The sequence below is a fragment of the Prionailurus viverrinus genome, chromosome B2 (genome assembly GCF_022837055.1).
Source record: "Prionailurus viverrinus isolate Anna chromosome B2, UM_Priviv_1.0, whole genome shotgun sequence".
Lineage (NCBI taxonomy): Eukaryota > Metazoa > Chordata > Mammalia > Carnivora > Felidae > Prionailurus > Prionailurus viverrinus.
This window is the reverse complement of record NC_062565.1, coordinates 99,575,070-99,602,613: the sequence shown is the minus strand read 5'-3', so window position 1 is coordinate 99,602,613 and position 27,544 is coordinate 99,575,070. Positions and strand designations below refer to the sequence as shown.

The 27,544-nt window shown below is 34.1% G+C and overlaps 1 protein-coding gene across 4 annotated transcripts in view; it reads left to right on the top strand.

Annotated features, from left to right (window-relative positions):
- The window catches only part of WASF1 (WASP family member 1), a 71,010-nt gene extending 44,658 nt beyond the window's left edge, over positions 1–26,352 (top strand). For 2 of the 4 annotated variants that reach the window (XM_047858738.1, XM_047858739.1), the window contains exons 2-9: positions 6,910–7,070; positions 12,520–12,654; positions 17,281–17,434; positions 18,474–18,618; positions 20,499–20,671; positions 22,514–22,693; positions 23,777–24,405; positions 25,498–26,352. In XM_047858738.1, coding sequence (XP_047714694.1) covers positions 6,938–7,070; positions 12,520–12,654; positions 17,281–17,434; positions 18,474–18,618; positions 20,499–20,671; positions 22,514–22,693; positions 23,777–24,405; positions 25,498–25,655 — 1,707 coding nt within the window. In that variant the 5' untranslated portion in view covers positions 6,910–6,937 and the 3' untranslated portion in view covers positions 25,656–26,352. The remainder of the gene's footprint in view (positions 1–6,909; positions 7,071–12,519; positions 12,655–17,280; positions 17,435–18,473; positions 18,619–20,498; positions 20,672–22,513; positions 22,694–23,776; positions 24,406–25,497) is intronic. The other 2 variants (XM_047858742.1, XM_047858741.1) reach the window with 2 other exon arrangements.
- Positions 26,353–27,544: the final 1,192 nt, after the last annotated feature.

The following is a 27,544-nucleotide window of genomic DNA, read 5'->3' as shown; positions in this document are numbered from 1 at the left end:
ATGAAATTTGTCTCATAATGAATGCACAGTTCCACAAAATAGTGTGGTTATTGCCATTGTCAGTGGTCACCATGCATTTCGGGTTTTTGTACACATGAAAAGAAAGGTACAGTTAAACATTGGAGAAATGGAATTTTTAGTAATGTTGATACACATTTTTGCCATCCTGTTCCCTCCAGGAAGAAGATGACTGGACATTTCATTTGGCTGGGGACATTAGAAGGTGAAATGCTAGGAATATTGTGTTCACTCTGGCGCTGTAGTCTAGAAGTCAAGTGAACTCAGGTTACAGGGAGGTTATAGAGACTAGGAACAATGTGGGGGGAACAAAGGAGTTAGGAGGAACAAAATTGCGCCTCTGGGGCTAAAATAGATAAAGTAGGCATGTATCATATAGGAGAATAATGAACTATAAGGAAAAAATAAAAATAAAGGGAAAGAAGAAAGCCACTAAATGCTCTTTCATCTCCTTGATGACCAATTTTGGCTAATGCTCTGCTCCAAATATCAGTAAGTTATTCTCTCTATGATCCCAGATACCTGGTTGTAAATATTACTAGTGTTGGTCATAAATCCATTCCTAATCCCATAGATTTTATGGATAGGAATAATATATTGATGTAATAGGTCTGCTTCAGAAATCACTTTTAGTTTTTGGCTGACCACAGAAAGTTTCTTATGCCACAAATTTGGACCTCACTCCTATGTCTAATCCATCATCAGTCTTATTGATTCTGCCTTCAGGATATATATTGAACGGACGTGCTTCTAGATTACCATCACCTAGTCCAGGGGCACCTGGGTGGCTCAGTCGGTTAAGCATCCGACTTTGGCTCAGGTCATGATCTCGTGGTTTGTGGCTTTGAGCCCTGTGTCAGGCTATGTGTTGACAGCTCAGAGCCTGGAGCCTGCTTCAGATTCTGTGTCTCCTCCTCTCTCTGCCCCTCCCATGCTCGTGCTCTGTCTCGCTCTGTCTCTCAATAATAAATAAATGTTTAAAAAAATTAGATTACCATCACCTAGTCCAAATGACTACCATCTCTGTCACCTGGACTATTTCAGTCATCTTCTAACTTAATCTTCTAATTGGCCCACCTGCATTTATTCTGCCATTGCTCCCCTCCCCACCAAGTATCCATAGAGCAGTTAGAATGAACGGCGATTTCTGATCTTGGTACTCTTTTCCTTAAAATCCTTGAATGCTCTCCCATTAGAATAATCTGGACAATCTTCACCATAACCGTCAAGGTCCTACTTGATCGGATCCCTTGCTGACTCTTAGTCTCTGTTCACTACACTCATGTCTACTGGACTGCTACCATATTGTGCAGGTGCATCAAGTCCCTTCCTAGTTGAGAGCCTGTACGTATGATGCACCTTCTAATTTAGAATGAAGACGCACACAACACACACACACACACACACACCACATGCTTCAATTCTTCCAGCCTAGCTAGCTGACTCCTAATAATCCCATTGGTCTCAATTTAAATATCATTTCCTTAAGGAAATAGATCTATTTATAGTGCCTAGTACTTTTACTTCATTGCAGTTATCATAAGTCTAATTGGATACTTGATTCTAGCTAATCCACGGGAGACTAGTTTTGCTCATGCCTTTTTCTTTAGCACTTGGCACAATGCTTGAGTCATTGGTATTTAGTAAATGAATGGCTAGATGAATGGATGATGGCAGTGTATCAATAGTGTAATTTCTCATATAAAGTACAACATATTTGATAGGTAATTATTGTTTTTAGAAGTATTAACTTTTTAATAGTATAAAGAACACTTGATCTTTTCATATAGTTTAATCAGCATTTGTGGTTTACATACCTCAAATTTCAAATTAACATCTCTTAAACCACCAAAAATAACCTTGGAGCAATATTATATTTGTATAATGATTTGTTGAGTAAGTATCTGTGGTGGTTGTATTAATTTAAATATATTTTTTTCATTGAAAATGACATGGAATCACATAATTACTACTATCTAGTGAATCTTATTACTTAGTTAACTATCCTGAATCTCATTTCTGCTCTATAGGTGTGTAATACTATTTATTATTTCATTAGCCTCCAGTTTTCTTCTTGGGCCTAACAGTAACGTCCATAATGAATTGCAGAGTATGTAGCTCATTTCTTCATTTCTTTTCAACCTTAGCCTATCAAAATTTAATACTTTGTTATTGTAACTTAAGATGAAATATATAATTATCTACCAATTTATTTATTTTTGGTAAAGATAGCACTGTTTTTAGGACAAATTCTTTAACTAGGGCCAGAACATTTCAAAGCAATCAAATAACTAGAGATCTTCAGCATGAGTAATCCTGTGAATGCCCAATTTGGCTTTGTCATGTCTTTGTATATAGAATTTTTGAAATTTATGGTTAGTAATCTTCAAGTTTACCTTCATAACAAAAGGGAGATATGTTATTTTTATATGATCCTATTGTTTCACGGTAAGTTCAGTTACTTTCTATTTCAGTGTATTTATAATAAACAGTTTGGGATATATACATTGTAGATTGGGAGAAAAGGTAAGTTATAAAAATTCTGTTTTTGATATACTTTTAAACATCCTTTTTTTATATATTTTAAATCACTTTATTTAAAGACCCATGGTTTTACATACTTGGAACAAGTATTTTTAATTAGATTTGATAAATTTGTTAATGTGGAACTATTTTATGCATTCATATTTCAAAAATGTTTTATATTTTAATCCGTTGTGTCTGTAAGAATTATAAAGTATTTTGTCATTTGCATAGAACTTTATTGGAAAAACTATTTCCATGAAAAACATATCTCTGTTTAAACATACTTGTGCTCAAATTATTTAATTGTTCTGTTACACATAATTAAGTAGTTTCTAATGTTAGGGAGGTAGGACATTTGTTAAAAGTCATTTGCTCCCCGGGCACCTGCGTGGCTTAGTGGGTTAAGTGTCTGACTTTGGCTGAGGTGATAATCTTACACTTCGTGGGTTCAAGCCCCGCATCAGGCTCTGTCCTGACAGCTCAGAGTCTGGAGCCTGCTTCAGATTCTGTGTCTGCCTCTCTCTCTGCCCCTCCCCAGCTCGTGCTCTGTCTCTCTCAAAAATAAATAAACATTAAAAAATACTTTTTTAATCATTTGCTCCCTTAAATTTCTGAAATTTGTATTTAAAATACTGAAATTTGTTTTTATTAGAGTAGTTGTTTTATTCTAACCTGTTCTCTTAGGTCACATAATATAATCCTTTAGTTTGAAAAGTGTTCTTATAAAAATTGAAAATTGTATTTCTATAATTTAACATAAAATTTTCCTTATTTAATATTAATGCCATTTTATAAATACAGAAATACCCTTAAATGATTATAGGTTAGTTGTTTCATCAATGTGTGAGTGTAAGGAATTAATCATTTGTCATCAATGGCATAATAGAATACTCGTCATTATTATGTTCTTTATATAACCCATGAGGCAATTAGTAACTACAGTTATCTTATGGCAGTTTTTTAAAAGCAACTATTTTATGTTTCCTGAAATTGTTAAATAAAGGAATACTTTAAACATTTTAAATAAAATTTACAGACCATTTTTGAGTTCTGAAAAGGAGAATTTAGATAACGTATTTTTCTGATTTCCAGAACCATAAAATCACTATTATGTCTGATCTTGGGTTATTTTTAACACTTTATGTATTGCTTGCTTGATTGATTGATTGATTGATTGGAGAGAGAGAGTGGGAGTGGGAAAGAGAGGGGCAGAGGAAGAGAGAGAGAGAGAGAGAGAGAGAGAGAGAGAGAGAATCTTAAGCAAGCTCCATGCTCAGCATGTAGCCCAATATGGCGCTCAAGCCCACAACCCTGGGATGATGACCTGAGTCCAAATCAAGAGTCGAGAGCTCAACCAACTGAGCCACTGAGGCGTCCCACTTTATACTTTTAGATAGATATAGATATAGTCTTGATCCGAGTCAACAGAAAACATTCTTGAAATAACTTAGAGAACATATTGATATTATAATAGTTGCCAAAATATAATTTTAATTAGAATTCTGCCAAAATTTTGCTGTTAAATTTTAATATGTTTCATTTTCTTTACTCCTCTGAAAGGGTTTCTAATATGCTAGTTTAATAAATATGATGTCTTTAGCAGTATTGTAGCTAATTTTTTTTTTAATTTTAACATTTTACACATTACACAAACATTTACAGGATTTAAAGTTAAGCCCATAAAAATATTATTTAAATTAAGAAACAAATTTATTGAAATTTTAGCTGGATTATGTTAAAGAATAATTTAAAAATCTCTAAGGGATATAGACTTTAGTTTGCATGCTCTCAGTCTCTTGATGTTTGCTTCAGTAACTGGAAGTTTAATTTTAAGCTAAGAACCCAAGAAAATGGTGAAGAAACCTAGGAATTATTTTAGTTTTTTACATTGCTGGCAAACAATTACTTTTATAACCACATGGGTTATATAATAGTTGGAAAATTTTTGTTTGCTATGATAGTATTTTTAGTTGTGACCTAAGAAAACAGATTAACAATTATTAGAATTAGTTATTTCATGTCTTAGCACAATATACTTTAGCTTCTTTATTAAATAAATGTTTTCCACCCTTAAATAGGCAAGTTAGTCAACGGTGGATTAAAAGATGTTAAAGTATATGTAATCGGTTCATTCTGTGTAGTATTTTTTAATTGTTTTTAATATTTATTTTTGAGAGAAAGCAGGAGCAGGGGAGGGGCAGAGAGAGGGGGGACAGAGGACCCAAAGCAGGCTCTACACTGACAGCAGACAGCCCAATATGGGGCTCAAACTTAAGAGTGAGATCATGACCTGAGCAGAAGTCAGATGCTTAACCAACTGAGCCACCAGATGTCCCAGTTATTTTTAATGTTTTTAAACAGAAAATGTATCATTTGCAATATTTAAAAATGCTGAAATGAATTCAATTTTAATTTTGCTTGCTAATTAAATTATACCTTTTAGCATTTAGGACTTTTTCACCCTTTCCCAGTATGATAAAGGATTCCTACATTAAAGATAGTGTTGGGAACTCTCTAAAACATCAAGTAGGCAGTTTGCTCAGTATTTAAGAGATGAAATTGTTAGACTTTATTTTACTTTTTGCCACCAAGATTTTTATAGGTGAGTTACATAAGTGACCATTAGAATCACCAAGAAATAAGAAAAAGAATCTAATATTGGAACTGAAATAGAAGGATGAGGAAGAGAGTTTTTCTCTCCAAAACGCTTTTGAATGTTACCTAAAAGCACTATTTTAATCACAACAAAAGCCATCCACCCTTTTTTGAGATGAGGATAATATTTTAAAACAACTTTCTTCATAACCATTATTTATCAGTGGTAAGTACATGTAGCCCTCACTTGCATGGTAGTGTGGGACCAAAAGAATGATCATACAAACTAAAACCACACATAGTGACATTAACAATCAATGGGAAAAATTATAGTTGTTCCATGATCTTTAAAAAATTTTGTCAAGACATTAAAAACTGTCCTGTGTTGGTTATAAACAGAGAGAAATGAAAAAAATAGTAAAACTAATACTAGTTTATTACAATGTAATATACTAAAAACAATTAGAATTGTTTTATTCTTTGTAAAAAACTTACCAAGAGTAGCTTGAACAGTGCTTTGCCATCTCCTTGTATAATAAGTTAGAATAGCAGATCTAGCAGAGTGAGCATCTTTTCTGTGCCTTGGCAAATTGTCCGTCTGGATCAGCTTCCAGCATTTTACTTTTGCATTTTCAATATCGGGAAATACCTCCAAGAGTTTCTTTAATGTGAAATTTTTTGCTGGCATCACTTCCCCAGGGATATCTTCATTATTGTCACAGCCACTTTCCTCATTTATGTCAATAAGTTTGCCTTCACTAAATTCTTCTGACTGCATATCTGGAGTCTCTCAAACAGTAATAATGGCAACGTTCCCACAATTAGCTATTTCTTCTATTATTCCATTTACATTTGAGTCCAGTTTCACTTTCATCTTTATCATTTTTCATTTCTTTGTTGCACTTTTATCTTTGTTGGCTAATTCACTCTTTTAGTTACCCATTTTGTAAAATTTCATGTGGGTTTAGGAGGCAAGAAGGTAACCCAGCTACATGTTTTTCTGTCTTTAGGCAGGCGAATCGAATGATTAGGCACCAACCAACTTTGGAAAGAAGTGATGAGTCACTGATCATGATATACCTCTCTTATGAACATAGTGCTTTGTAGACTGAAGTGCTAGCAAAGTAGTTTGTATTTATGCAGTTGTAGTTAATATAGTGTGGAAAGTGAAATTGGAACCGTGTTGTTGGAGACTGGTATTATTGAACTAAACTTACGATAGCTGAAATTTGTGCAGATGGGAGGCCTGGGAAGTAAGGGCTGCCTATAATTAGAAGAAGGCTGAACTATTTGAACGATTAAAGATCTGGTCAGTGTTGATGAAATTGAAGATGTAGGACTAGTTGGACTATTTGATCTCTGAGCTATTGAACGCCTGATACATTTTACGTGGAAGTGTAAATTTGATACTATTCTTCCAGCTTCTTTAATCCTCTTAGGCACTTCCTTAGAGAAGATCTTTCACGCTGTTTCTCTAAAACAAAACCCCTAGTTGTAGTAAAAACAGTGGTTTTAAACTGGAGAATAATAGTAACGGTGATTATGAATTCGTTATGAAGCAACTGACTTTGAAAGTTTTTTTCAATTTTTATATAATGTTGACATTCTAATAATTAAAAATAATAAATAAGTTTTGATTCATTTAGTCAGTAACTCCATTTTCATTGTTTTCATACTAGCAAATATTTTATTATTAAACGTGAAAGGGGAGGTCTTACTCTGTATTGGGTGCAATTGAATAATGTTAATTTATTGTTTGATTTCCTACAGGTGAACTGGCACAGAGGTTGATCTCAAGATGCCATTAGTGAAAAGAAACATTGATCCTAGGCACTTGTGCCACACAGCACTGCCTAGAGGCATTAAGAATGAACTAGAATGTGTAACCAATATTTCCTTGGCAAATATAATTAGACAACTAAGTAGCCTAAGTAAGTATTTCTATATCAGTGAAAAATATTTTTTGCAAACCAGAATGTTAAGCTTTAGAGTATTAAGAAGATGTCCTTGTGATTAATTTGGGGAGATATTTGATGAGAAGAGTATAAAATTATCTTGGAAAATGTAGTCATTTTAAATAAAATAGTGAATCTTAGAATAATTTATTCTCTGCATGTTTCCTCTGGGAAAGAGAAGTAAGGACAGAATTTTAGGAATGGCATCACGTGATGGATAAGAATTACTGAAATTGTTTTTAAAGTATGATTTGATCTATGAAAGGTTAGGCCAGGGTTTTACTTTTGCTTGCTCGTTATCACTATTACTTTTTTAGTGGCTTCAATTTGTGTTTTAGGACACTAGTATCTCTTTATATGTAGTCTAGGGAAGTATTTATATATTCTCAAATATCTAAAAGTAAAAGGTATGGGGTAGTTACTAGTTAGAGGATTAGGTTAGTCAAGTGAGTTGTCTAAAGGACATTAAGATATCAGTCAAGGGTCTTACATGCAGCATGATGTGAAAATAGTAAGTGAACCTGGCTTTTGACAGACAAAAGGTGAGCAGATTGGCCAGATAGTAAAGGCCAACAGAAGGGACAGGAAGAGGAGGATGAGACAGGCAATGTGTTTCTATCACAAGATTGTAGAACAGAGCTACTAAATTAAGGAATTAAACAAATTATTTCCTATTATTCTAAATTTAATGTTAGAAAATTTAAAATCTGTCTTGTGAATTGATTGGTTAGCTTTTTATTAAGACATTTCTATTTCATTTTTTAATATTTCATTTTAAAGATAAAACAAGATGTTCTTGGCCTGGATGTATTCTCTAAGTGGTCCTAGATATGTCTTAGCCATACCTACCCATGTAGATTATACTTATAGGGAAGATTGACTCTTCCTTTTAACTTTTGTTCTTTTCTTTTTATAATTGAGAACAAGATAAAGAGAAGTTGTTAATCTATTTTGTTTCAAGTGAGAGCATTTGGACATACGCATATGTAACTAGAGCAACATAAAAATTACATTTGAATGCTCTTGGTGAGAGCACTAAATTTCTACATTGCCTATGAAATAGTTTTAAAAATAAAAGGATGTTTGTTTGAATTTAAGTATATTCTTTCCCCCTTTTTGTGGTTATTTTTTCAGGTTAGTTACTGACAGTGAATCACTAACATGGTTTACCTGTTTCTTTCTTGGGAAAGTCAATATAGAATATACTTTTGAGACAAGTCAAAAGAAGAGTCCTAGATATTAATAATGGTTAATCTTACTTTTTAAAAGATATTTGCTGACCTTTTTTTTTTGACCTATCACTAATTGAATCTAACGTAACATGACTTCATATAACATTTGTATTACTATGTGTACATGAGTACATCAGCTAATATTAAAATATATATTAAGAGCGTAGAAATGACATTAACAAATTTAGCTAAAGTATTTCTTAAAATGAATTTTGGATCTACTACAGGTGTGTTGTTTTAGGTATATTCCCAATAAGAACTAATATAATGATTAAGAGTGTTCATTTCTGTACTAACCCGTTTTGTATATAACCTAAAGATGAAGATGTAAGGAATATTCAAGTCTGGTATAGTTCCTATAAACATCATCTATCAACAAGCATGTGGTCATATTGTAGCCAAGCTCCAAAAATAGAAATACTTTGTAAAAATATAACTAAATTAGGTTTTCGGTGCTTCACGTTTGGAATCAAGAGACCATTGTAGACATTTTCTAAGCAGTTTGTAGAGATTCAAAAACAAGAAAAACCATAAAATACTGTAGCAAGGTATAGCAATAGTTTACTGCCCTGGAATTAACCTCTCTGGCGGCTTTCCCACTTGACATATTTGGGCATGTAGAATTAAATTTAAAAGGCCCCTAGGTACCCAAAATAAACAAGCCCATGCACTAAAGATTATGCACATAAAATAATCAATTGATCCTTCTCTCAGAGCCTGTTTACACTTACTTAGCTAGTTCATACAGGTTTGGTGATCTGGTTCCCAAACATTTATGCTTCAGAGCATTAAAAGAGGAGGTATTGGGGAGATAACAATAGAAGCAGGTATTACCTAAGCCAGCCAAAAGAAGTCCTTTACAGCAAAGGAAGAAGTGACGTAAGGAGAGAAGCAATATAAAAACCAGAAAGAGGCCCTTTCACGTAGAAGCAGATATTCTTACACATCTCAAGGCTGCTTTCTAGCTTAGAACATTTTGATTTCAGAATCATCACTAAGTTCTCAAGAAAAGGTTAAATTATGTTTAATTTTGTATTTCTACTTAAGACAGGGAAGCTTAGAATAGATTTTACATCAGCATTCATCCAAAATAGTTAAAATAATTAGTTCATTAAATAATCTCTGAATTACCTAGTAAACTTGGCTATCCAAAATGGTTCTAGGTCATTGAAGTGTTCACTTAACCAAAAGCGTTAACAGAACGCAGCAATAAAGGTAAACTGCAGAGCTTGGTCGTGGCTTAGGGGACATCCTCCTGACTTCTTCCCCACAAAATGTTTTCCCTAGTAGAACACAATTTATAAAAGATAATATATAATTACTGAAGACATAGAATTCACTTTCTATAAATTTCTTCTGTTATACTAAAATTCTTTCCCATCTTATTATTGTTTTACTTAATGACCATTGAGACTCTAATTACCTGAGGAATCGTTTACCATTCTCTTTTCCCAAGGCCATTCTTCTGTTGAATACAGCCAGTTCATGCTACCAAGATGAGTTGATAGAGCCTAAATTTGACAGATAGATAGCAAGTAGGAGGGAGGATAAATAGATTGGCTTGATAAGACTAATTAGAAACACAGACAATGACAGATAACACTGAATACTTTGCTGTGTGATAAAGCTACAAGGTTCTTGTCTGAAGAGTATACCCCATTTGAATTGAAGAGTTGAGTATGATAAATAGTGAAGTTATTCTGAACGGTGTGATCATGTATATAATTAAAATCATGAGTTTTAGATTATAGGAACTGAGAAAAGAGAGATAAGCATAAGGTGAAGTCATTAGAGGAGACTTGCTGAATGAAATGTGAATTGAATTGGGCCTTTAAGGAACAAAAGAATTTGGAAAATGGAGAGGAATGAGAAAGGAAGGCATTTTTAGCTTGCATGAAGAATTAGGCAAATGAATAGAGGCAAAAATAAAAATGTTAAGGGGATTAAAGGGACAGGTGATGTGGGATGCTATGTATGGCGGACACTGATTTTGGAAGACATAGAATTTTAGTTGAGAAGATTTAGTTTTAACATCATAGATGATAAGTGGTAGGGAAACCAAGTAGGTTCTTAAATAGGTAAGTAGTATAATACTTCTAAGCTTAATTCAAATTCATATACATGCCCAGTCAGTTTTACATTGCAAATTTTACTCCTTTCACCTCGAAGAAAAGGAGGTAGATATGGAAAGTAAGAAAGGATGTGAAAAGAGAACAGATGGGATGTTTATTTTATCCACTGATACATTAGCACTTAAACCTGTAGTGGGGAGGAGCATAGACTCTTACTTAAAAATCTTTTGAAAAACTGTGGGCTCTCTCTTTAGAAAAATGCAAATATATTTTTAAAAAATCTGTGTATAATTTCCATTGGTTTAAATTAAGGATCCTTGTATTAAACTAAGCTCTTTTAGGGATGAAATTGTCTCTTCTGTTCCTAGCATTTGTATCCTTAATGTTTGTTGAAAAAAATGAATGGCTTTATACCTGCCCTTTCTTACAGTTGGGATGCTTTCCTTATCTGCCAGAGAAACTCTGTCTCTGGAAGCATCTTAGACACCATCCCACATTCAAAATTAGGTGCATCTTACCTAATTTGTGTTCTGTGGCTCTTACCTTGTATATAGTAAGAGCTGCCTATTGTTGACCTGCTACCCTGTACGTGGAACTCTGCCAGGTCCTTTGTTCACTGTGTCTCCTTTCCTTATAAATTCTTTTTGAAGCAGATATTTTTATCCCTATTTTACAGGTGTGAGGAAATTGATACCAAGGTCTCAAAGTGAATGGAACAAAGATTTGGACTTATTTATTAAATTGCTTTTCATATTTGTTTAGATGTCTGTTTCTCCCTCTTGTTCAAAACTCATCAATGGCAGAGACCTTCTTCCATCATTTTTATATCTCCAGGGTCTGGTACAAGGTCTGGCACATAAGACATTTTCAGTCTATTTGGTTTAAAGATATATGTGAGTAAATGAATATATACAAAACTATTCATTTTTATATTTTTATAGAAACATTAAAGTTCTTAATTTAATATAGAGAGATTGAAGTTCTGATTTTTTCTTAAAGACCATAGAATCTTCTAGGCCAGGAATTTTATGTTTTACTTTTTGGTGCCTTCGGTGGGTCATACACCTGCCTGGCACAAGGTGAGCTCTCATTAAATGTTTGTTGATTTAACAGATATTATATTTAAATACTTTGAAAAAAAGGCACAGGGTGAGCTCTCATTAAATGCTTGTTGATTTAACAGATATTATATTGAAATACCTTGGAATAAATGCAATATTATTCAAATATAAACTAGTGAGATTAGTGAATTAATTTAATAAATATTAATTACCTCTGTCTCAGGAACTGTCTGAAAAGAGTTTACTATGGAGCTAGACTTAACCTATACAGTATGCTTGGGTCTAAAATGTCTTAATTTAGCAAGACTGTCAATTTTTTTTATTCAAAGGTGTACATAGTAATTGACTCATCTTTATATTGTAAGTATGCATTACTTTATATGTTCTAAATACACTGAATATTTTTCATTATAGATTGCCTAAACTTCTCCCTGGCTTACTTACTAGATAGAAATTTCTGTTTTTTTCTCCTTTTATAATAGGAGTATTTTCTCTTATTCTTTTCAGTAATAGAAATTTATATGACTAGAGAAAATACAGCGATTATAGATTTAGGATTATTTTTTTAAGAAACTAGATAGAACATGAAATATAAAATATCTCACAAATTTTCAGAATGTACGTTTTGGGCATATCTGAGACTGGTTTCCTGTTGGGCTTATGAAGACTCTTAGATTCTGTCAGTTGGCCTGAAATTCAATTCTAGTGTAGAGTTTATTTATGAACACTGATTTAAAAGATATATTATTTGTATGTACTTTTTCATCATAGCGTTCTCTAACCCTCACCAGATGGGTAGATACGGATAAAGCAGGTAGAGTATTTGCATTTTAGGCATAAGTCACGTAGCAGGATGTGGTAGAACTAGTGTTTAAAACCAGATTTCCCAGGGTTTATGTTTTATCACTTTGTCTCGATTCATTTACTTTTAGGCTAGGGTTGTATAAACTAGTTGCAAATAAATGTCAAATTCATTAGGATAGCACTTTTAAATGTTAAATTGTTTGATATTTATCTCTCATCACATTAAATTTATGGTATATGTTTCATTTTTGCCTAGGTAAGTATGCTGAAGATATATTTGGAGAATTGTTCAATGAGGCACATAGTTTTTCCTTCAGAGTTAACTCATTGCAAGAACGTGTGGACCGTTTATCTGTTAGTGTTACACAGCTCGACCCTAAGGAAGAAGAATGTAAGTTTATTCATATTATATTTTCTGTCACATATATATTTTGAGTTTGGTGAGATGAGCAATATATTTAAAAACAGTATTAAACACAAATTTATCACAAGTCTTTTTTACCGATGACCTTTGATGTACCTGTTGTAATTATCTATAAATACCATTAGTGTGACTCTTCTGGCTTTTCTATTCTCTTTTTCTTTTTTGCCTCTTTTCTTTGTATATTAAATAGCTTTTAATTTTTTGACCTAAAATTTTTAACCAGACCTTTTCTCCATTCTTTTTTCCTTTATAATTTATTTGTATACTTCTGTCCTAGAAATAAGTTACTGGAAAATTACTTGAAATTTTAGGTTTGGTTCCTTAAGAATGTAATTCCTTTTAATATTCTTTTGTGTGTGCATATTAAATTGATGAACTCTGATCTAATTGTTTGAATGTTACTCCCCACCTTAAATGAACATTTCCCAAAAAACCCAAATTGCCAATATGTTGGATAAAAGTATTCTATACTAAGTATTAAACCAGGGATATCAGAGGAAAAAAACAATACATTACAGGCTGACATAATGGGAAAAACTTTAGTGGTAAAATGACATTTTATACTTTGATAGAATACATTGAATGCTGTTGTGTCTCAAATTCCTCTTTTTGATTTTTTGGGTTCTTTTTCCTTATACAAAAAGAAATGAAACTATTTAGAACATAATTTACAGTTATTTTCCCTAGAGAATTATTATTAAATAATATATATAGAATATCTCTTATATCCCTTTCTTCAAAATATTTTTTGTTGAATAACATTTTTAGTATAAGTACAAGGTATGTAACATACCTAAATTTGAATAAAAATAATAGAAGATATCACTGGAAAAAGCAAAAAGTAGAATGTAATGGTAGGTATCTTCATGATAGAACCAACTTCCATATATATATATATATATATATATATATTTTTTTTTTTTTTTTTTTTTTTTTTTTTTTAAATATAACTTCTTGTCAAGTTAGCTAACATACAGTGTATATGGTATGCTCTTGGCTTTGGGAGTAGATTCCCATGATTCATCGCTTACATAAAATACCTAGTGCTCATCCCAGCTTCTTTTTATGTAACCTAATTAAAACCTAAATAAGTAGAGGTAAATACTTGTCATATTAAGTTTCTACTGCTTGCAAATATATAAGTTCATAGGTCTGGATATGATTTTCTTATCAAAATAGAACTTTTTTTTTTTCTTAAACAGCTTTATTGACATGTATTTCATACACCCTACAATGAACCTGTCTGACATTAAAGTGTACAATTCAGTGGTTTTTAGTATATTCAGTTAACGCAACTATCACCATAATCAATTTTAGAACATTTTCATCACTCAAAAAAGAAACCATATACCCATTTGCAGTTACTCCCTAAATAAATCCTCTTTCCCCCAGCTTCTAGCAGTTACTAATCTACTTTCAAGTAGAAAATCTATTTTCAAGTCCCATGGATTTGCCTATTCTAGACATTTCTTATGAATGGAATAATACAGTACGTGACCTTTAGTGATTGACTTCTTTCCTTTAGCATGTTTTTAATATTGCTGCATGATGTAGAATGTATTTGCATTTCCCTGATGACTAATGATGTTGAGCATTTTCTCAAGGCTTGTAGCCATGTAGAGACAAGTTATCCAGCAGGAAGTAGTAGAGCCAGGATTTAAAACTAGGGTTTAACTGGCTTATCAGACATGTGTGTATCTTCTTTGGAGGTCCTTTCCCCATTTTTAAATTAGAATATTTTTCTTTTTGCTGTTGAGTTATAAGAATTCTGTATACGTTCTTGATTTAAGTCCCTTCTCAGATGCATGATTTGCAAATATTACCCCCCATTCTGTGAGTGGTTTTTGTTAGTGATATCCTTTGAAGCATGTATATGTGTATTAACTACACTTCATGAAATTCTTGAAATAATTGCTAGTGGTGAAAAAATATTTTATGACCATACTTTTAAATATATCATTTACATTCAAACTTTTCAAAGTTAAACGTTTAAGTTATAAATATATGCCATCTAATAATACAAGAATACAGAGATAGTTCCTATATGTAACAGAAATAAAAATTAACAGTTTCAAAATACTGTTAAATTTTAACAAATATCTTAGCACTCCAATTGAAATTGAAAACAAAAATATACGTAATAGTTAAATAACTTTAAAGATATGTTTAAGTATTTAAAAAAATCTTAATGTGCCAATAACCATCAGAATTGTTTATAATTTCCTTTAAGCTTATGGCGAACATTAGAGAAGGATTCAGAATCTAAAAGCTGAATTGCTTAATTTGATACTATTTTAGGGATATTGTATAGAAGTGTTCAAAGCTATTTAACCTAGATTTTTAAACTCAGTAAGAGTTCACATAAAGTAATATTATGAATATAATACTTAAATTACAGAGTGTAATATTAATATTTTTTTCAAATTACTAGTAAATCATTTAAGTAATGGTGAGAACTACCAATATAATTTAGAAAGTGTGTAAAAAAAAATGAGTTTTTAAACAAAGACCTATACTATTGTATTTAGTTATGTTTACAAATATTGTGTTGACTTACTGTTACATAGTACTATTTAAATATCAGATGTTGTTTTGGTAACTGAAAGGCTTTTGTCTTAGTGACCTGTTAATAAGACAAATGGTAAATGAGAGCAGTTGAAGATAGAAAAGTGCTTATTACATTATATGTTCTCTCCTTGAGTAAGACCGTTTTGGGAGACTAAACACTAGGTTCCATCTTGGTTATATACTTATGGTAAATAAGTGGAGTGGGAGAGTGGCAAGAATTGGTCCATTTTGATTGTAGAAAACAGAGGCCACATCTGATGGGAGCCAGAGAACAGCATGTGTTGTTAGGGTGAAAGGGTCAGTCTCAAAGGCAGACAGGTCTGGGTTTTCTAATCTGACTCTGCTGCTTATTTTGCCTTTGGCCAGTTATGTAATGTTTCCTAGTCTTGGTTTTCTTATCTTTTTTTTTTTTTTTTTAATTTTTTTTTTCAACTTTTTTTTAATTTATTTTTGGGACAGAGAGAGACAGAGCATGAAAGGGGGAGGGGCAGAGAGAGAGGGAGACACAGAATCGGAAACAGGCTCCAGGCTCCGAGCCATCAGCCCAGAGCCTGACGCGGGGCTCGAACTCACAGACCGTGAGATCATGACCTGGCTGAAGTCGGACGCTTAACCGACTGCGCCACCCAGGCGCCCCAATAAAAAAATAAAATAAAAATTATTGAGAACATCTCGCACATAGAGCCTGTATTCATTAAATATCTTTTATATTACTCTTTAGTAATAATGAGAAAAAATTTTTTTCCTTCTCTGAATTTTATTTTGATGTTTTAAGTGTGTTACAAATCATACAGCAGAGAAATTGCTGGGAATGTAGTCATGATGTGGCCATTGTAGAGCCATGCTGCTCCAGCTATTCTATAGATCTGAATATTCATGCTGAGTGAATACTTGTGAGGATGGTAGAGATACTGTTTTAGGGAGAAGAATAGTTTACGAATTGTTTAAAGAAAAGTTTAAGAACTTCTATGGCATAAAGCATTTATCTGTATACTTAAAAGCCATATTAATTAAATATGTAAGAATCACCTACTTTTTCAATATCAGAAAGTCATCCTAAGAGTTAAGAATGTACTAATTTGGTACATTTCTGGGGTGCCTGGGTGGCTTAATCAGTTGAGCTTCCAACTTCAGCTCAGGTCATGGTTTTGCGGTTCTTGAGGTAGAGCCCTGCATCAGGCTCTGTGCTGACAGCTCAGAGCCTGGAGCCTGCTTCAGATTCTGTCTGTCTGTCTCTCTCTCTCTCTCTCTCTGCCCTTCCCCCACTCACACTCTGTCTCTCGCTCTCAAAAATAAATAAACATTTAAAAAAATGGAAAAAGATTTGATACATTTCTTATTTTAACATGCTGCATGCGTCAAAAGAAAATGAGTAAATGAAGTTATTTTATGCTAGTGTGCAAGATAGTCTTAGTCTTAGCCCATAGCTAAGTAGAGATTCTTATAGTATGAGATAAAAGATAAGTGAAATAGATGATGATATAGATTGCCCAGTACTTGAAAATATTTTCTTTATGGTAAAGTATGTTTTAAGTTTATAGCGTATGTATAATATTTATAGTCTAGCTAGCATAGAGGTCAATATAGCCAAGAATGCAACTGAGGACTAAGCAATCCCTTCAGTGTTATTGGTATAAGCTAAATAAAAGTAATAAAGAGAAATGAGAGAAAAAGATTATTTAAAAAAGAAAGAAGAGGATGTAGGTTAGTGGGGGGTAGTGATGGCAAGTAGAGAAAAGTGAAAGGTATTTTCGGTGGGAAATACAGATATGCTTCAGGCATCATTACAGCCTTTTGAGCCTTAGAAATCAAAGGTGCACTGAAACGTATCTGATTGGGAAGATCAGAGACAAAATGATATTGGGACATAATGATAGAGCACTTAAAATGTGGTTCCTGATTCTCAAGCCACTACAGTCACAACTTCCTGAACCATGCTGACTCTTAAACACAGTATGTGAATTTGTCCTTATGTTAAATCCACTTAGTAAAATAAATAAAATACATTTTTGATTTTTGTTTTAGTGTCTTTGCAAGATATAACAATGAGAAAAGCTTTCCGAAGTTCTACGATTCAAGATCAGCAGCTTTTCGACCGCAAGACTTTGCCTATTCCGTTACAGGAGACGTATGATGTTTGTGAACAGCCTCCACCTCTCAATATACTCACTCCGTATAGGTCAGTGGGCTAATAAATATGAAGGCTGGCTATTTACTTTCATACTGCATGTTCAGATAGGTAGCAGTCTACCTTTATATGCTAAATCCCCAAATATGCTTTATGTCACTGGGCTTTTGATCAACACAGAGAACCCTCTTTATCCATCACCCTTAGAAAACTTGTGCTTTATTCACTACATACGTTCCCAAGGTTCTGGCATACAAAAGACAAGACTTACTCAAGGGAGTTGTTTTGAGACACAAGGAGTTGTTATTGTCTTTTTAATGTAATATCTGGTCAGATGAAAAATAAAAAGGGCCCAAAATTCCACCACACTAACAAAATTAATATCATTTTTGCTTGCTCATATCTGCTCTTGATCTATATGCATTAAGCTTTTACATAATGGATATGTAGTATCTATTTTAAAAATGTTTTTTACCATTTAAAATAAAATCTGGAATTATTCAGGCTTTCTTTGGGGGTAGTTCCACATGATTTGTTAAATGGGTAATTTAAGATACACCACACATATCCTGAATAAAATAGTATTCAGATACTTATTTGAAGCGGTTTTATCAGTGTGCAAGTCATTGGATAAAATAACTGTTACTACTAGCATGACAATTAAAGGAAATGTGGGGGGCGGGGAGGTTCGTAAGGTAATAAGTAAATTACAGTATTGGCAGAAACTCTTTGTATATCTCCATTGTAAATGGTATTATTGTCTTTTCAGGCTTTTATCTTTGGCAGAACCTTTTGTAATTACTGGAATTCCCCAGAGGACTTGTAGAAAAGTTGGTATTCAGCACTAGTTAGAGATGAAAATTGTCCAGCTGTTCTTCAGATTAGTAACACCATCTCTGCAAAACTCCTGGGTTTCCATTTTCCTTAGTTTTTTGTCTGATTTGTGAGAATATTGATGCAGTATTCTTATTTCGTCAATATTTTTACACATTCTGTATTTCACTGATAGGAAAAACATTTTAGTAAAATTATTCTGATTGCCTCTCTAAGTCTTACTGATAAATGTTCTAATTGATATTTTTTATTTCAGAGATGATGGTAAAGAAGGTTTGAAATTTTATACCAATCCTTCATATTTCTTTGATCTATGGAAAGAAAAAATGTTGCAAGATACAGAGGATAAGAGGAAGGAAAAGAGGAAACAGAAGGTATTACAAGAGATTGAAAAAATTGAAGTTAGTTTTCATGTATTTGTGTTTTGTTGCATACATGGAACTTTATTAATCTTGTATTTTGTCGGTTTTATACTGAAGTCTTCATAACCACACAGGAGGATCACAGACTAATTGGGGAACAGATGAGCAATCAGATTCTTATATTATGGCATGATAAGTGCCATAACAGAGGTATGCATGGAAGGTTTAGGTAGCACAGAACTACCTGCTTTAGCCAGAAAACAGGGTTGGTAAATGCTTTCAGCAAAGCTTATAATAAATTTCAAAGACCAAATAGGAATTAAGTGGACCAGAGAAGAGAAGGGCATTCTGGCAAGAAGGGATGAAGGAATATTTTGCAGATATTGGCAAAGTAGATTAAGCTAGTATTTTCTTAACACAGATCATATCCTAAATGTTTTGGAAAGATTATTTTAGTCTCCCTAAATTCCTGTTATCTCTGTCTGCTGTGTTATCATATTCTACTTTGTAATAAACATTTGGATCTGTTTTATTCCGTGTTGATGAGAACTAGAAGTAAAGAGGGAAGGAAAATTGGATTTAGGCAGAATTATGAAAGATGCAAAATCTGTTCTCATCATCCCTCTGTTTCTTCTGTAGCTATCTCTTCTCTCCTCCCTTTTCCCCATAATGCCTTCATGTTATTATTTTCTGTACTAGACAGTATCCCAGTGTTCTAGCCGAAGTTTGCAAACTGGTGACTGGCAGCTCAGAGTATGCCTGCAGTCACTGTTTTGTTGGACAAACACAGTGGTTTTAAAATTTTTCGATCTCGCGGTCCGTGAGTTCGAGCCCCGCGTCGGGCTCTGGGCTGATGGCTCAGAGCCTGGAGCCTGTTTCTGATTCTGTGTCTCCCTCTCTCTCTGCCCCTCCCCCGTTCATGCTCTGTCTCTCTCTGTTCCAAAAATAAATAAACGTTGAAAAAAAATTTTAAAAAAAAAAAAAAAAAAAAAGGGGCGCCTGGGTGGCGCAGTCGGTTAAGCGTCCGACTTCAGCCAGGTCACGATCTCGCGGTCCGTGAGTTCGAGCCCCGCGTCGGGCTCTGGGCTGATGGCTCAGAGCCTGGAGCCTGTTTCTGATTCTGTGTCTCCCTCTCTCTCTGCCCCTCCCCCGTTCATGCTCTGTCTCTCTCTGTTCCAAAAATAAATAAACGTTGAAAAAAAATTTTAAAAAAAAAATTTTTGAACTGGAAAGCCTTAGTTGGACATGCTTGTTTAGTCACTGTAGTCCCCATCTTATGCCCAACTTTCTTGATTCATGTATGTGATCTGCTTAGCCCCTTTGGGCATTTGACTTCATTACACCTACTCTAGACCCCTCTGTGCTTTTTCCCACAGTTTGATTTATTTTCTGTTTTGTTTTTTGAATATCCTGTTTCCTGTTGAGTGATACAGTTATAATGAGTTAACTGGATGTTTGGATTTTTTCTAATGTATTGGCTGGCTAATCGGTCACTTTCCAGATTACATAGCCTTAATAAATTTCCAGGTTTTGGTTAAAGGTAGGCAGTGCCATTAATGGTAGAAATTTCACTCATTATAGTAAAAACTAATAGATGTGGGAGCAGAGTTGGTGAATCTGTTTTTCATCTGGAAGGACTTTCTGACCTCAAATTTTATTATTTAGGCATACTATTTTTATCTGGTGCATGAATTCAAATTAGAAGTTAAAGAAACATGACAAGAAACTGGGATTACAAGCAAACTAACTAAGATTTAACTCTGAACGTACAAATGAACTGTCTCTGTGTTGCTTTAACTATATTATGATGGCATTGTCTTTTTCAGTATTAATGTTAGAATTTTATTTTGATTGTTATAACTTCTTTTTAAAAACTTAGCACTTCAGCATTTGGCTTTGTTTCAATACATCTGTTATAGCAGAAAAATCTAGATCGTCCTCATGAACCAGAAAAAGTGCCAAGAGCACCTCATGACAGGCGGAGAGAATGGCAGAAGCTGGCCCAAGGTCCAGAGCTGGCTGAAGATGATGCTAATCTCTTACATAAGCATATTGAAGTTGCTAATGGCCCAGCCTCTCATTTTGAAACAAGGTTTCTTTTCTTTTTTTGTTTTTTAACAAAATTAATGATAAAATATTGGCTTTATTTCTAATATCTGTGCCTCTTAAGTCTTAAAGTCCTGAACTGTTGAACCAGCTACTTTAGCTATAGAAATCATTTTGAAACCCTGACCACTGTGAGCCTACTAAAGTCTGATCATGGGCAGGTCATTTTCACACCTGGATTTTAGTTTTGTCATCTATAGAAAGAGGTGGTTGGAGGAGATGATCTTCAGGGTTTCATATGAACTCTCAGCTCTCTGTCAGTATTTCAGGCAGAGTCTGCTAGAACTTCATAGTAGAGCAATGGGGTCTGGAATTTCTTTTTGAAATATTACAGATTCACTACATATAAAATAGGAACTGAGAAAGGGTAATATTTTGTTTCTTTTTCTTTCTCCTGACTTCCTTTCTATGCCACATCTCCCACCTCAGTTATATCAGGACTTTTTAAACAAAATCACTCATCCCCTTTTGCAGAGCTATAGAACAGGTCTTTTTCCTTGCTCAGTAGCCAGGGGGGCCCCATCTGAGTAACATGCTACCCTAATAAACATTATACTAGCATCTCTCTGTGAAGAAATTTGTGGATAGTTGTCTGATTATAGTTATTATTGTATATGTTATAATTATTGATTTTTTAATGGAAAAAGCGCTTAAAGTTTTCTTTGGAATAATACATGTAAACTATTAGGCCAGTATCTTAGCCAATTTAGGAGTAATACACATGTAAGATATTTATATGCATTGTTGAAAGAATTGAGATTTATTTTTTTAAATAATAATCTATAGATAAACACTGATTTTTACTGCTGTTAAGTAGTTACAGTATTACCAGCATTACCTGATCCAGTACTATAAGTACAATTTAGTTGATTCTTGAACAACAAGGGAGTTAGGGGCACCAATCCCTTGTGCAGTTGAAAATCCACATGTAACTTTTGGCTATCCAAAATTTAGCTACTAATAGCTTACTGTTGACTGGGGAGCCTTACTGAGAACATAAATAATCCATAACACATATTTTGTATGCTATGTGTATTGTATACAGTATTCTTACAACAAAGCTACAGAAAAAATGTTAAGAAAATGATACGGAAAATACATTTACAGTGCTTTATGTAAAAAATCCTTATATAAGTGGGCCTGCTCAGTTCAAACCTGTGTTCAAAGTCAGCTGTAGTTTCTAATTTGTTTTGTGTACATGTGTCCCCAGCATGCACTACAATCAGCAAATATTTATAAAACCTTCACATGCTCAAGGTATCTAAAATTTTGCTTAAATCTGATCTTATGTCATTTGTTGCTCTGTTACTCAGTTATTTTCTGAGTACCCTAACACCTTTGAAAACATCAAAAAGACAAAACAATGTAGTTAGTCATCCTTGTGGTGCTAGTATCATGGAGGCCTTTCTCGCTGATACAAGATATTTGGAAGTCATTTAGGTTTAAGACTCCAGTTTTCATATTCTAGCTTTTTGTCATTGGCATCTTGTTTAAACAAATGAAACAGAGGGGTATATAGCTTTGAACACAATTTACTGAAAAGTTAATTTTGTTTATGAGATTCTATATGTAATACTTTTTATCCTTGTGAATTGAATTAGTATTATATTATGAAATAATAAAATAACTGCAAGGAAAGGTTACATTATGAGCAGCATTCTTTGTTTGAAAAGCAAGATAAATGTAACAAATTTCTGAAGTTTCATAACAGTGATTAAAACGTTGGCATTCAAAAGATAAAGCTTAAATGTCTCCTGTACCACACTTTATACCATTAATAATTCAAGAAAAATACACTGATACTGTATTTTTTTTTTTTTTTTTTTAGACCTCAGACATATGTGGATCATATGGATGGCTCTTACTCACTTTCTGCCTTGCCATTTAGTCAGATGAGTGAACTTCTGACTAGAGCTGAGGAAAGGGTCTTAGTCAGACCACATGAACCTCCTCCACCCCCACCAATGCATGGAGCGGGAGATGCGAAACCCATACCCACCTGTATCAGGTATGTTGGGACAGGCATTTGATGTTGCTTCTCAGGGGTTGGTAACCTTTTTCTTGAAAGGATCAGCTAGCAGGTGTTTTAGGCTTTGTGGGCATTACAGTTTCTGTCACAACTACTCAACTCTGCCACTGTTGCATGAAAACAGCCATGGACTATACATAAATGACTATTTGTGTTCCAGCTAAACCTTATTTACAAAAACAGGGAGCAATTCGGATTTGACCTGTGGGATGTAATTTGCCAGCCTCTGATAAGAGCTGGCCCGTACTCTTGGGAAAAATGTAGCTAATGAGAATTCACTTTAAAGATTAGAGTGTCTTTCATTTTATTATACCTTTATTATCAAGCACATGATGTGTAGTATATTAATAAAAATTAAGAATTTTTAGAATGTGGTAAGGGACTAAGAAATGGGAACTAAAGATATGATTATGAGTGTTAACTTGGTATTAGGGGGAATACTTTGAGAATTCGAGAGAGAATAAGCAATTGCTCATAATTTTCAGTAAAGCAGTTTTGAAGTTTATTATAAAATTTTTAATAGGTAAATAGAGATCAGCTTTATAATTTTCAGTTAAAAAGATCAACCTTCTATCACTGAGTCACTCAATGTTCCATGCTCAGGAAGGGTTGACAGTCCTAATTTTCCTTTTGTGGTTTGTAATTAGTTGTTATTGATTTTACTGAAATGACATAATGAGTCTTAATAGCTTCAATATAAATACAGCATTGTAATGACCACAGGTATTGCTGCAAATATTGTAATGTGATAAATGTTGAGTCATTATAAAGACTCCTATCACAGCATAGAATTGAGCCTTTTATTTATCGAAGTAAGCATAAAATGCTTGAGTGTATTCTGACAGGTGCATGAAAGGACGAGACCATCTGGAATCTTAGAAATGAAAGCAACACCCGTTAATTTTCTTGGCATATTCATTCCATCCTAAATACTGAAGAATTTTTAATTTCTATACGATCATGTTAATACATCTACCTTGATATCATTATTGATAGTCATATGTGTCATGCGGTTCGGTTTTTCTCTTTGAGTAACTTGCTAGGGTTTCTTTATCATTTCAGTTCTGCTACAGGTTTGATAGAAAATCGCCCTCAGTCACCAGCTACAGGCAGGACACCTGTGTTTGTGAGCCCTACCCCCCCGCCTCCTCCACCACCTCTTCCATCTGCCTTGTCAACTTCTTCATTAAGAGCTTCAATGACTTCAACTCCTCCCCCACCAGTACCTCCCCCACCTCCACCTCCAGCCACTGCTTTGCAAGCTCCAGCGGTACCACCGCCTCCAGCTCCTCTTCAGATTGCCCCTGGAGTTCTTCACCCAGCTCCTCCCCCAATTGCACCTCCTCTAGTACAGCCCTCCCCACCGGTAGCTAGAGCTGCCCCAGTATGTGAGACTGTACCAGTTCATCCACTCCCACAAGGTGAAGTCCAGGGGCTGCCTCCACCCCCACCTCCGCCTCCTCTGCCTCCACCTGGCATTCGACCATCGTCACCTGTCACAGTTGCCGCTCTTACTCATCCTCCCTCTGGGCTACATCCAGCTCCATCTACTGCCCCAGGTCCCCATGTTCCATTAATGCCTCCATCTCCTCCATCACAAGTTATACCTGCTTCTGAGCCAAAGCGTCATCCATCAACTCTACCTGTAATCAGTGACGCCAGGAGTGTTCTTCTGGAAGCAATACGAAAAGGTAACTTTCTCCAGGCCATTAAAAGCATTGCTATGGTAGCATTAGGAACTTTCTAAATATTTGGCACAACAACATTTTCTCATTAATAAAATTGTAGATGATCATATTTTTGCACAAGTGGTTTTTAGAAAGGAAAGCTATGTTCAACTTACATTTTTTGTTAAGTTTCATTTATTTTGAGGGAGAGCACACGCGAGTAGGGGAAGACCAGCAGGCTCCATGCCGTCAGTGCAGAGCCCAACATGGGGCTCTATCTCACAAACTGTGAGATCATGATCTGAGCCAAAATCAAGAGTCAGATGCTCAACTGACTGAGCCATCCAGGTGCCCTTAACTTTTATTTTAAATCATTTGCCAGAGAAAATATTACATTTAATTATTTTATTTTCCTACTTGGGGATTCTTAAAATGTTTACTGAATGATTGAGAATATCAGACTTATAAGTTATAGAAAATTTAGTTAAAACCCTTTACGTTATGTTTAATATGTATGGTAACTCCTTTAAAAATGGTATTTTCTTCTGTAGTAAGGCTGTCCATTTGGTGTATCTGTGACACTTGCTCTACCAGATGCCTTTACAGGATTAAAGTTCATCCCTTAGTAACCAAGGAAAGACTTCTCATATTCATTCATTTATTCACCCGACATTTCCTAAGCACCTACTATAAGCCAAACACTGACAATATAGAATGAAAAATAGTGCCTTTCCCTCAAGTATTGGGGAGAGTAAAGCCACAGAAAACATACTCAACAATGTTTATTTGACCACTGGTTAACTTTTCGGGGGGCGTGGGGGGGGGGGGTGTTGGTGAGTAGAGAGGCACAGTAGACCATCATACCTAAATAAACTGTAGATATTCGCTGGGATAGTTAGTAAGTTTGACCAACTAGCATTGCAGATAAGGAAAGAATTAATTGACCAAATTAATGTGATTCTAAATATGATCCCTTCAAATTATTTTTAATAGATCTTGGTTTTTATTTTCCTCTTAGTATTTCTCACATGTATTTGATTTTATTCCAAAAAGATTAATAATATGATATATTTAGTATCTTGGCTTACAGTGAATGCTTTGGTTTTTCTCTATCAGGTATTCAGCTACGCAAAGTAGAAGAGCAGCGTGAACAGGAAGCTAAACACGAACGCATTGAAAATGATGTTGCCACCATCCTGTCTCGCCGCATTGCTGTGGAATATAGTGATTCAGAAGATGATTCAGAATTTGATGAAGTAGATTGGTTGGAGTAAGAAAAATACATTGATAAATATTACAAAACTGAATGCGAATGTCCTTTGTGGTGCTTGTTCTTTGAAAATGTTTGGTCATTCCAGTGTTTTGCTTTCTTTTCCTTATGATAAATAACACTTTTCCTCCATAATTTTTGATTTCTAAGAAAAATATTAGCATACACTTCAAACTAAATGTTTTACAGTGGCTTATCTTTTTTATTTTTCCCTGAAAAGATAATTTGGTCAAATAAACCACTAAGTATTAAGCATGGACAGCTGTTGTTAGAGTAGCAGATTCAGTTTTTTGATATCTTAATTGTGCACTTTGTGAATTTTAATTTAAAGAAAGCAACTGAGATTGAAATCTTGAAGGCAGCTGTATCTATTAATGAGCCTTATTCCATTTCCTGATGTTTTACAAGAGGAAACACTGCCTTGATTATATGAATACACTCAGAAAGTACATTTAGCTAGTAGTATTGAATTCTCTTAAAGGAATGCTTGAATTTTTTTTTTTTAGTTATTGTTTTACCGTTTTTAAATACTTGCCTTATTTGAATGTTTAGCAGTACCCCCTTCCCACTTATATATTGTGTGGTACGATTTTGCTTGCCTATAAGAGTTTAAAAAATTTCCATGTGAAATACTCAGACATAAACATACATGTAACTTACATTAACTGTTAAGAATAACAGTCTGATTTAATAAATGGTTCATTTTAAAGGTTCATGGGTGTTTTTCTTTGAATAAAACTATTTCTGATAATTTATCAAATATATATATAGTAGGTTTTAAATACATAGATAGTAAGTAAAAAACTTAAAAACCACTTAAGCATATAATTTCCTCTTAATTATACAGATTCATGTTGTCTTGTGTGGAGATAGCTATTACATCATTTTTTTTCTAAGGTCACAAAATCAACATTTTTTTTTACAACTCCTTATGCTCTTAAATTAAAATCTCAATTTGCTGTCTAATTTCAGTACACCTTGCCTTCAGTTTAACAGCATTTTTGAAATCATATTTTGCAGTGATAAAGTGACTTGTTAGTGTTTACCCAATCCAGATTCAAGGATGGAGGGAAAGCAGCATTTGTACCAGATTGTTTAATGTGAAGTTTTTGTAGCTGTACCATACATAAATGACTGTGGTCTTCATCCTTGTTTCTACCCCTTTCACAGTGCAATTTCTAGCTCCTCCCATCAAGAGATGGGTTCTTTTTCCACCCGCCCCATGAATCTGAGAGTTGTTGAGACTTGTTTGAGCCAATAGCTTTGTCTCAGATTAATCTCAGAGTAGCCTGCTGAAAGATCAGAAACTTCACACAGAGAGCTTTGCCGGGTGTGACCATCTGAGACTAGCCAAGCAAAGCTCACCTGTTGGCCGACTGTAAACGGATGAGCAAGGCTAACCAAGATTAGCCCAGCCCAGAAGAATTGTTCAATTGACGTATAAATTTATGAGCAAAAAGATAATAGTAATAATGCTTATTATCTTACAAAACCTGAGTTTTGAGATGGATTATTTCATGTAGCATTATTGCAGCACCAATTGATAGCTGATAGATGAGGTCATTGATAACTTGATAATTTGAGGGTTATTTAGGTAGATAACTAACAACCTGTACGCTTTGTGGAATAGGAATGAGGAACTAAGTTCTGTTGTGGCAGTAGTTTGAACATAAAAATTTTTTTCCTAATTGCTCTAATTAACAAAAGATGTGCTCTTTTGGGTAGCTTTGCCTATAGCAAAAAATTAGATGGCTATTTGAGATTTCTTTCTAACTTTACAAAAATATGCAGTGTTGAATTTAAGTCAAGAAAATACGGCACAGTTTAAAGTTTATCTTCCAAAGTGTGTTATGGCCAAAAGGCAGTAGCTGTATGTAGTTTTTATAAAGCTCA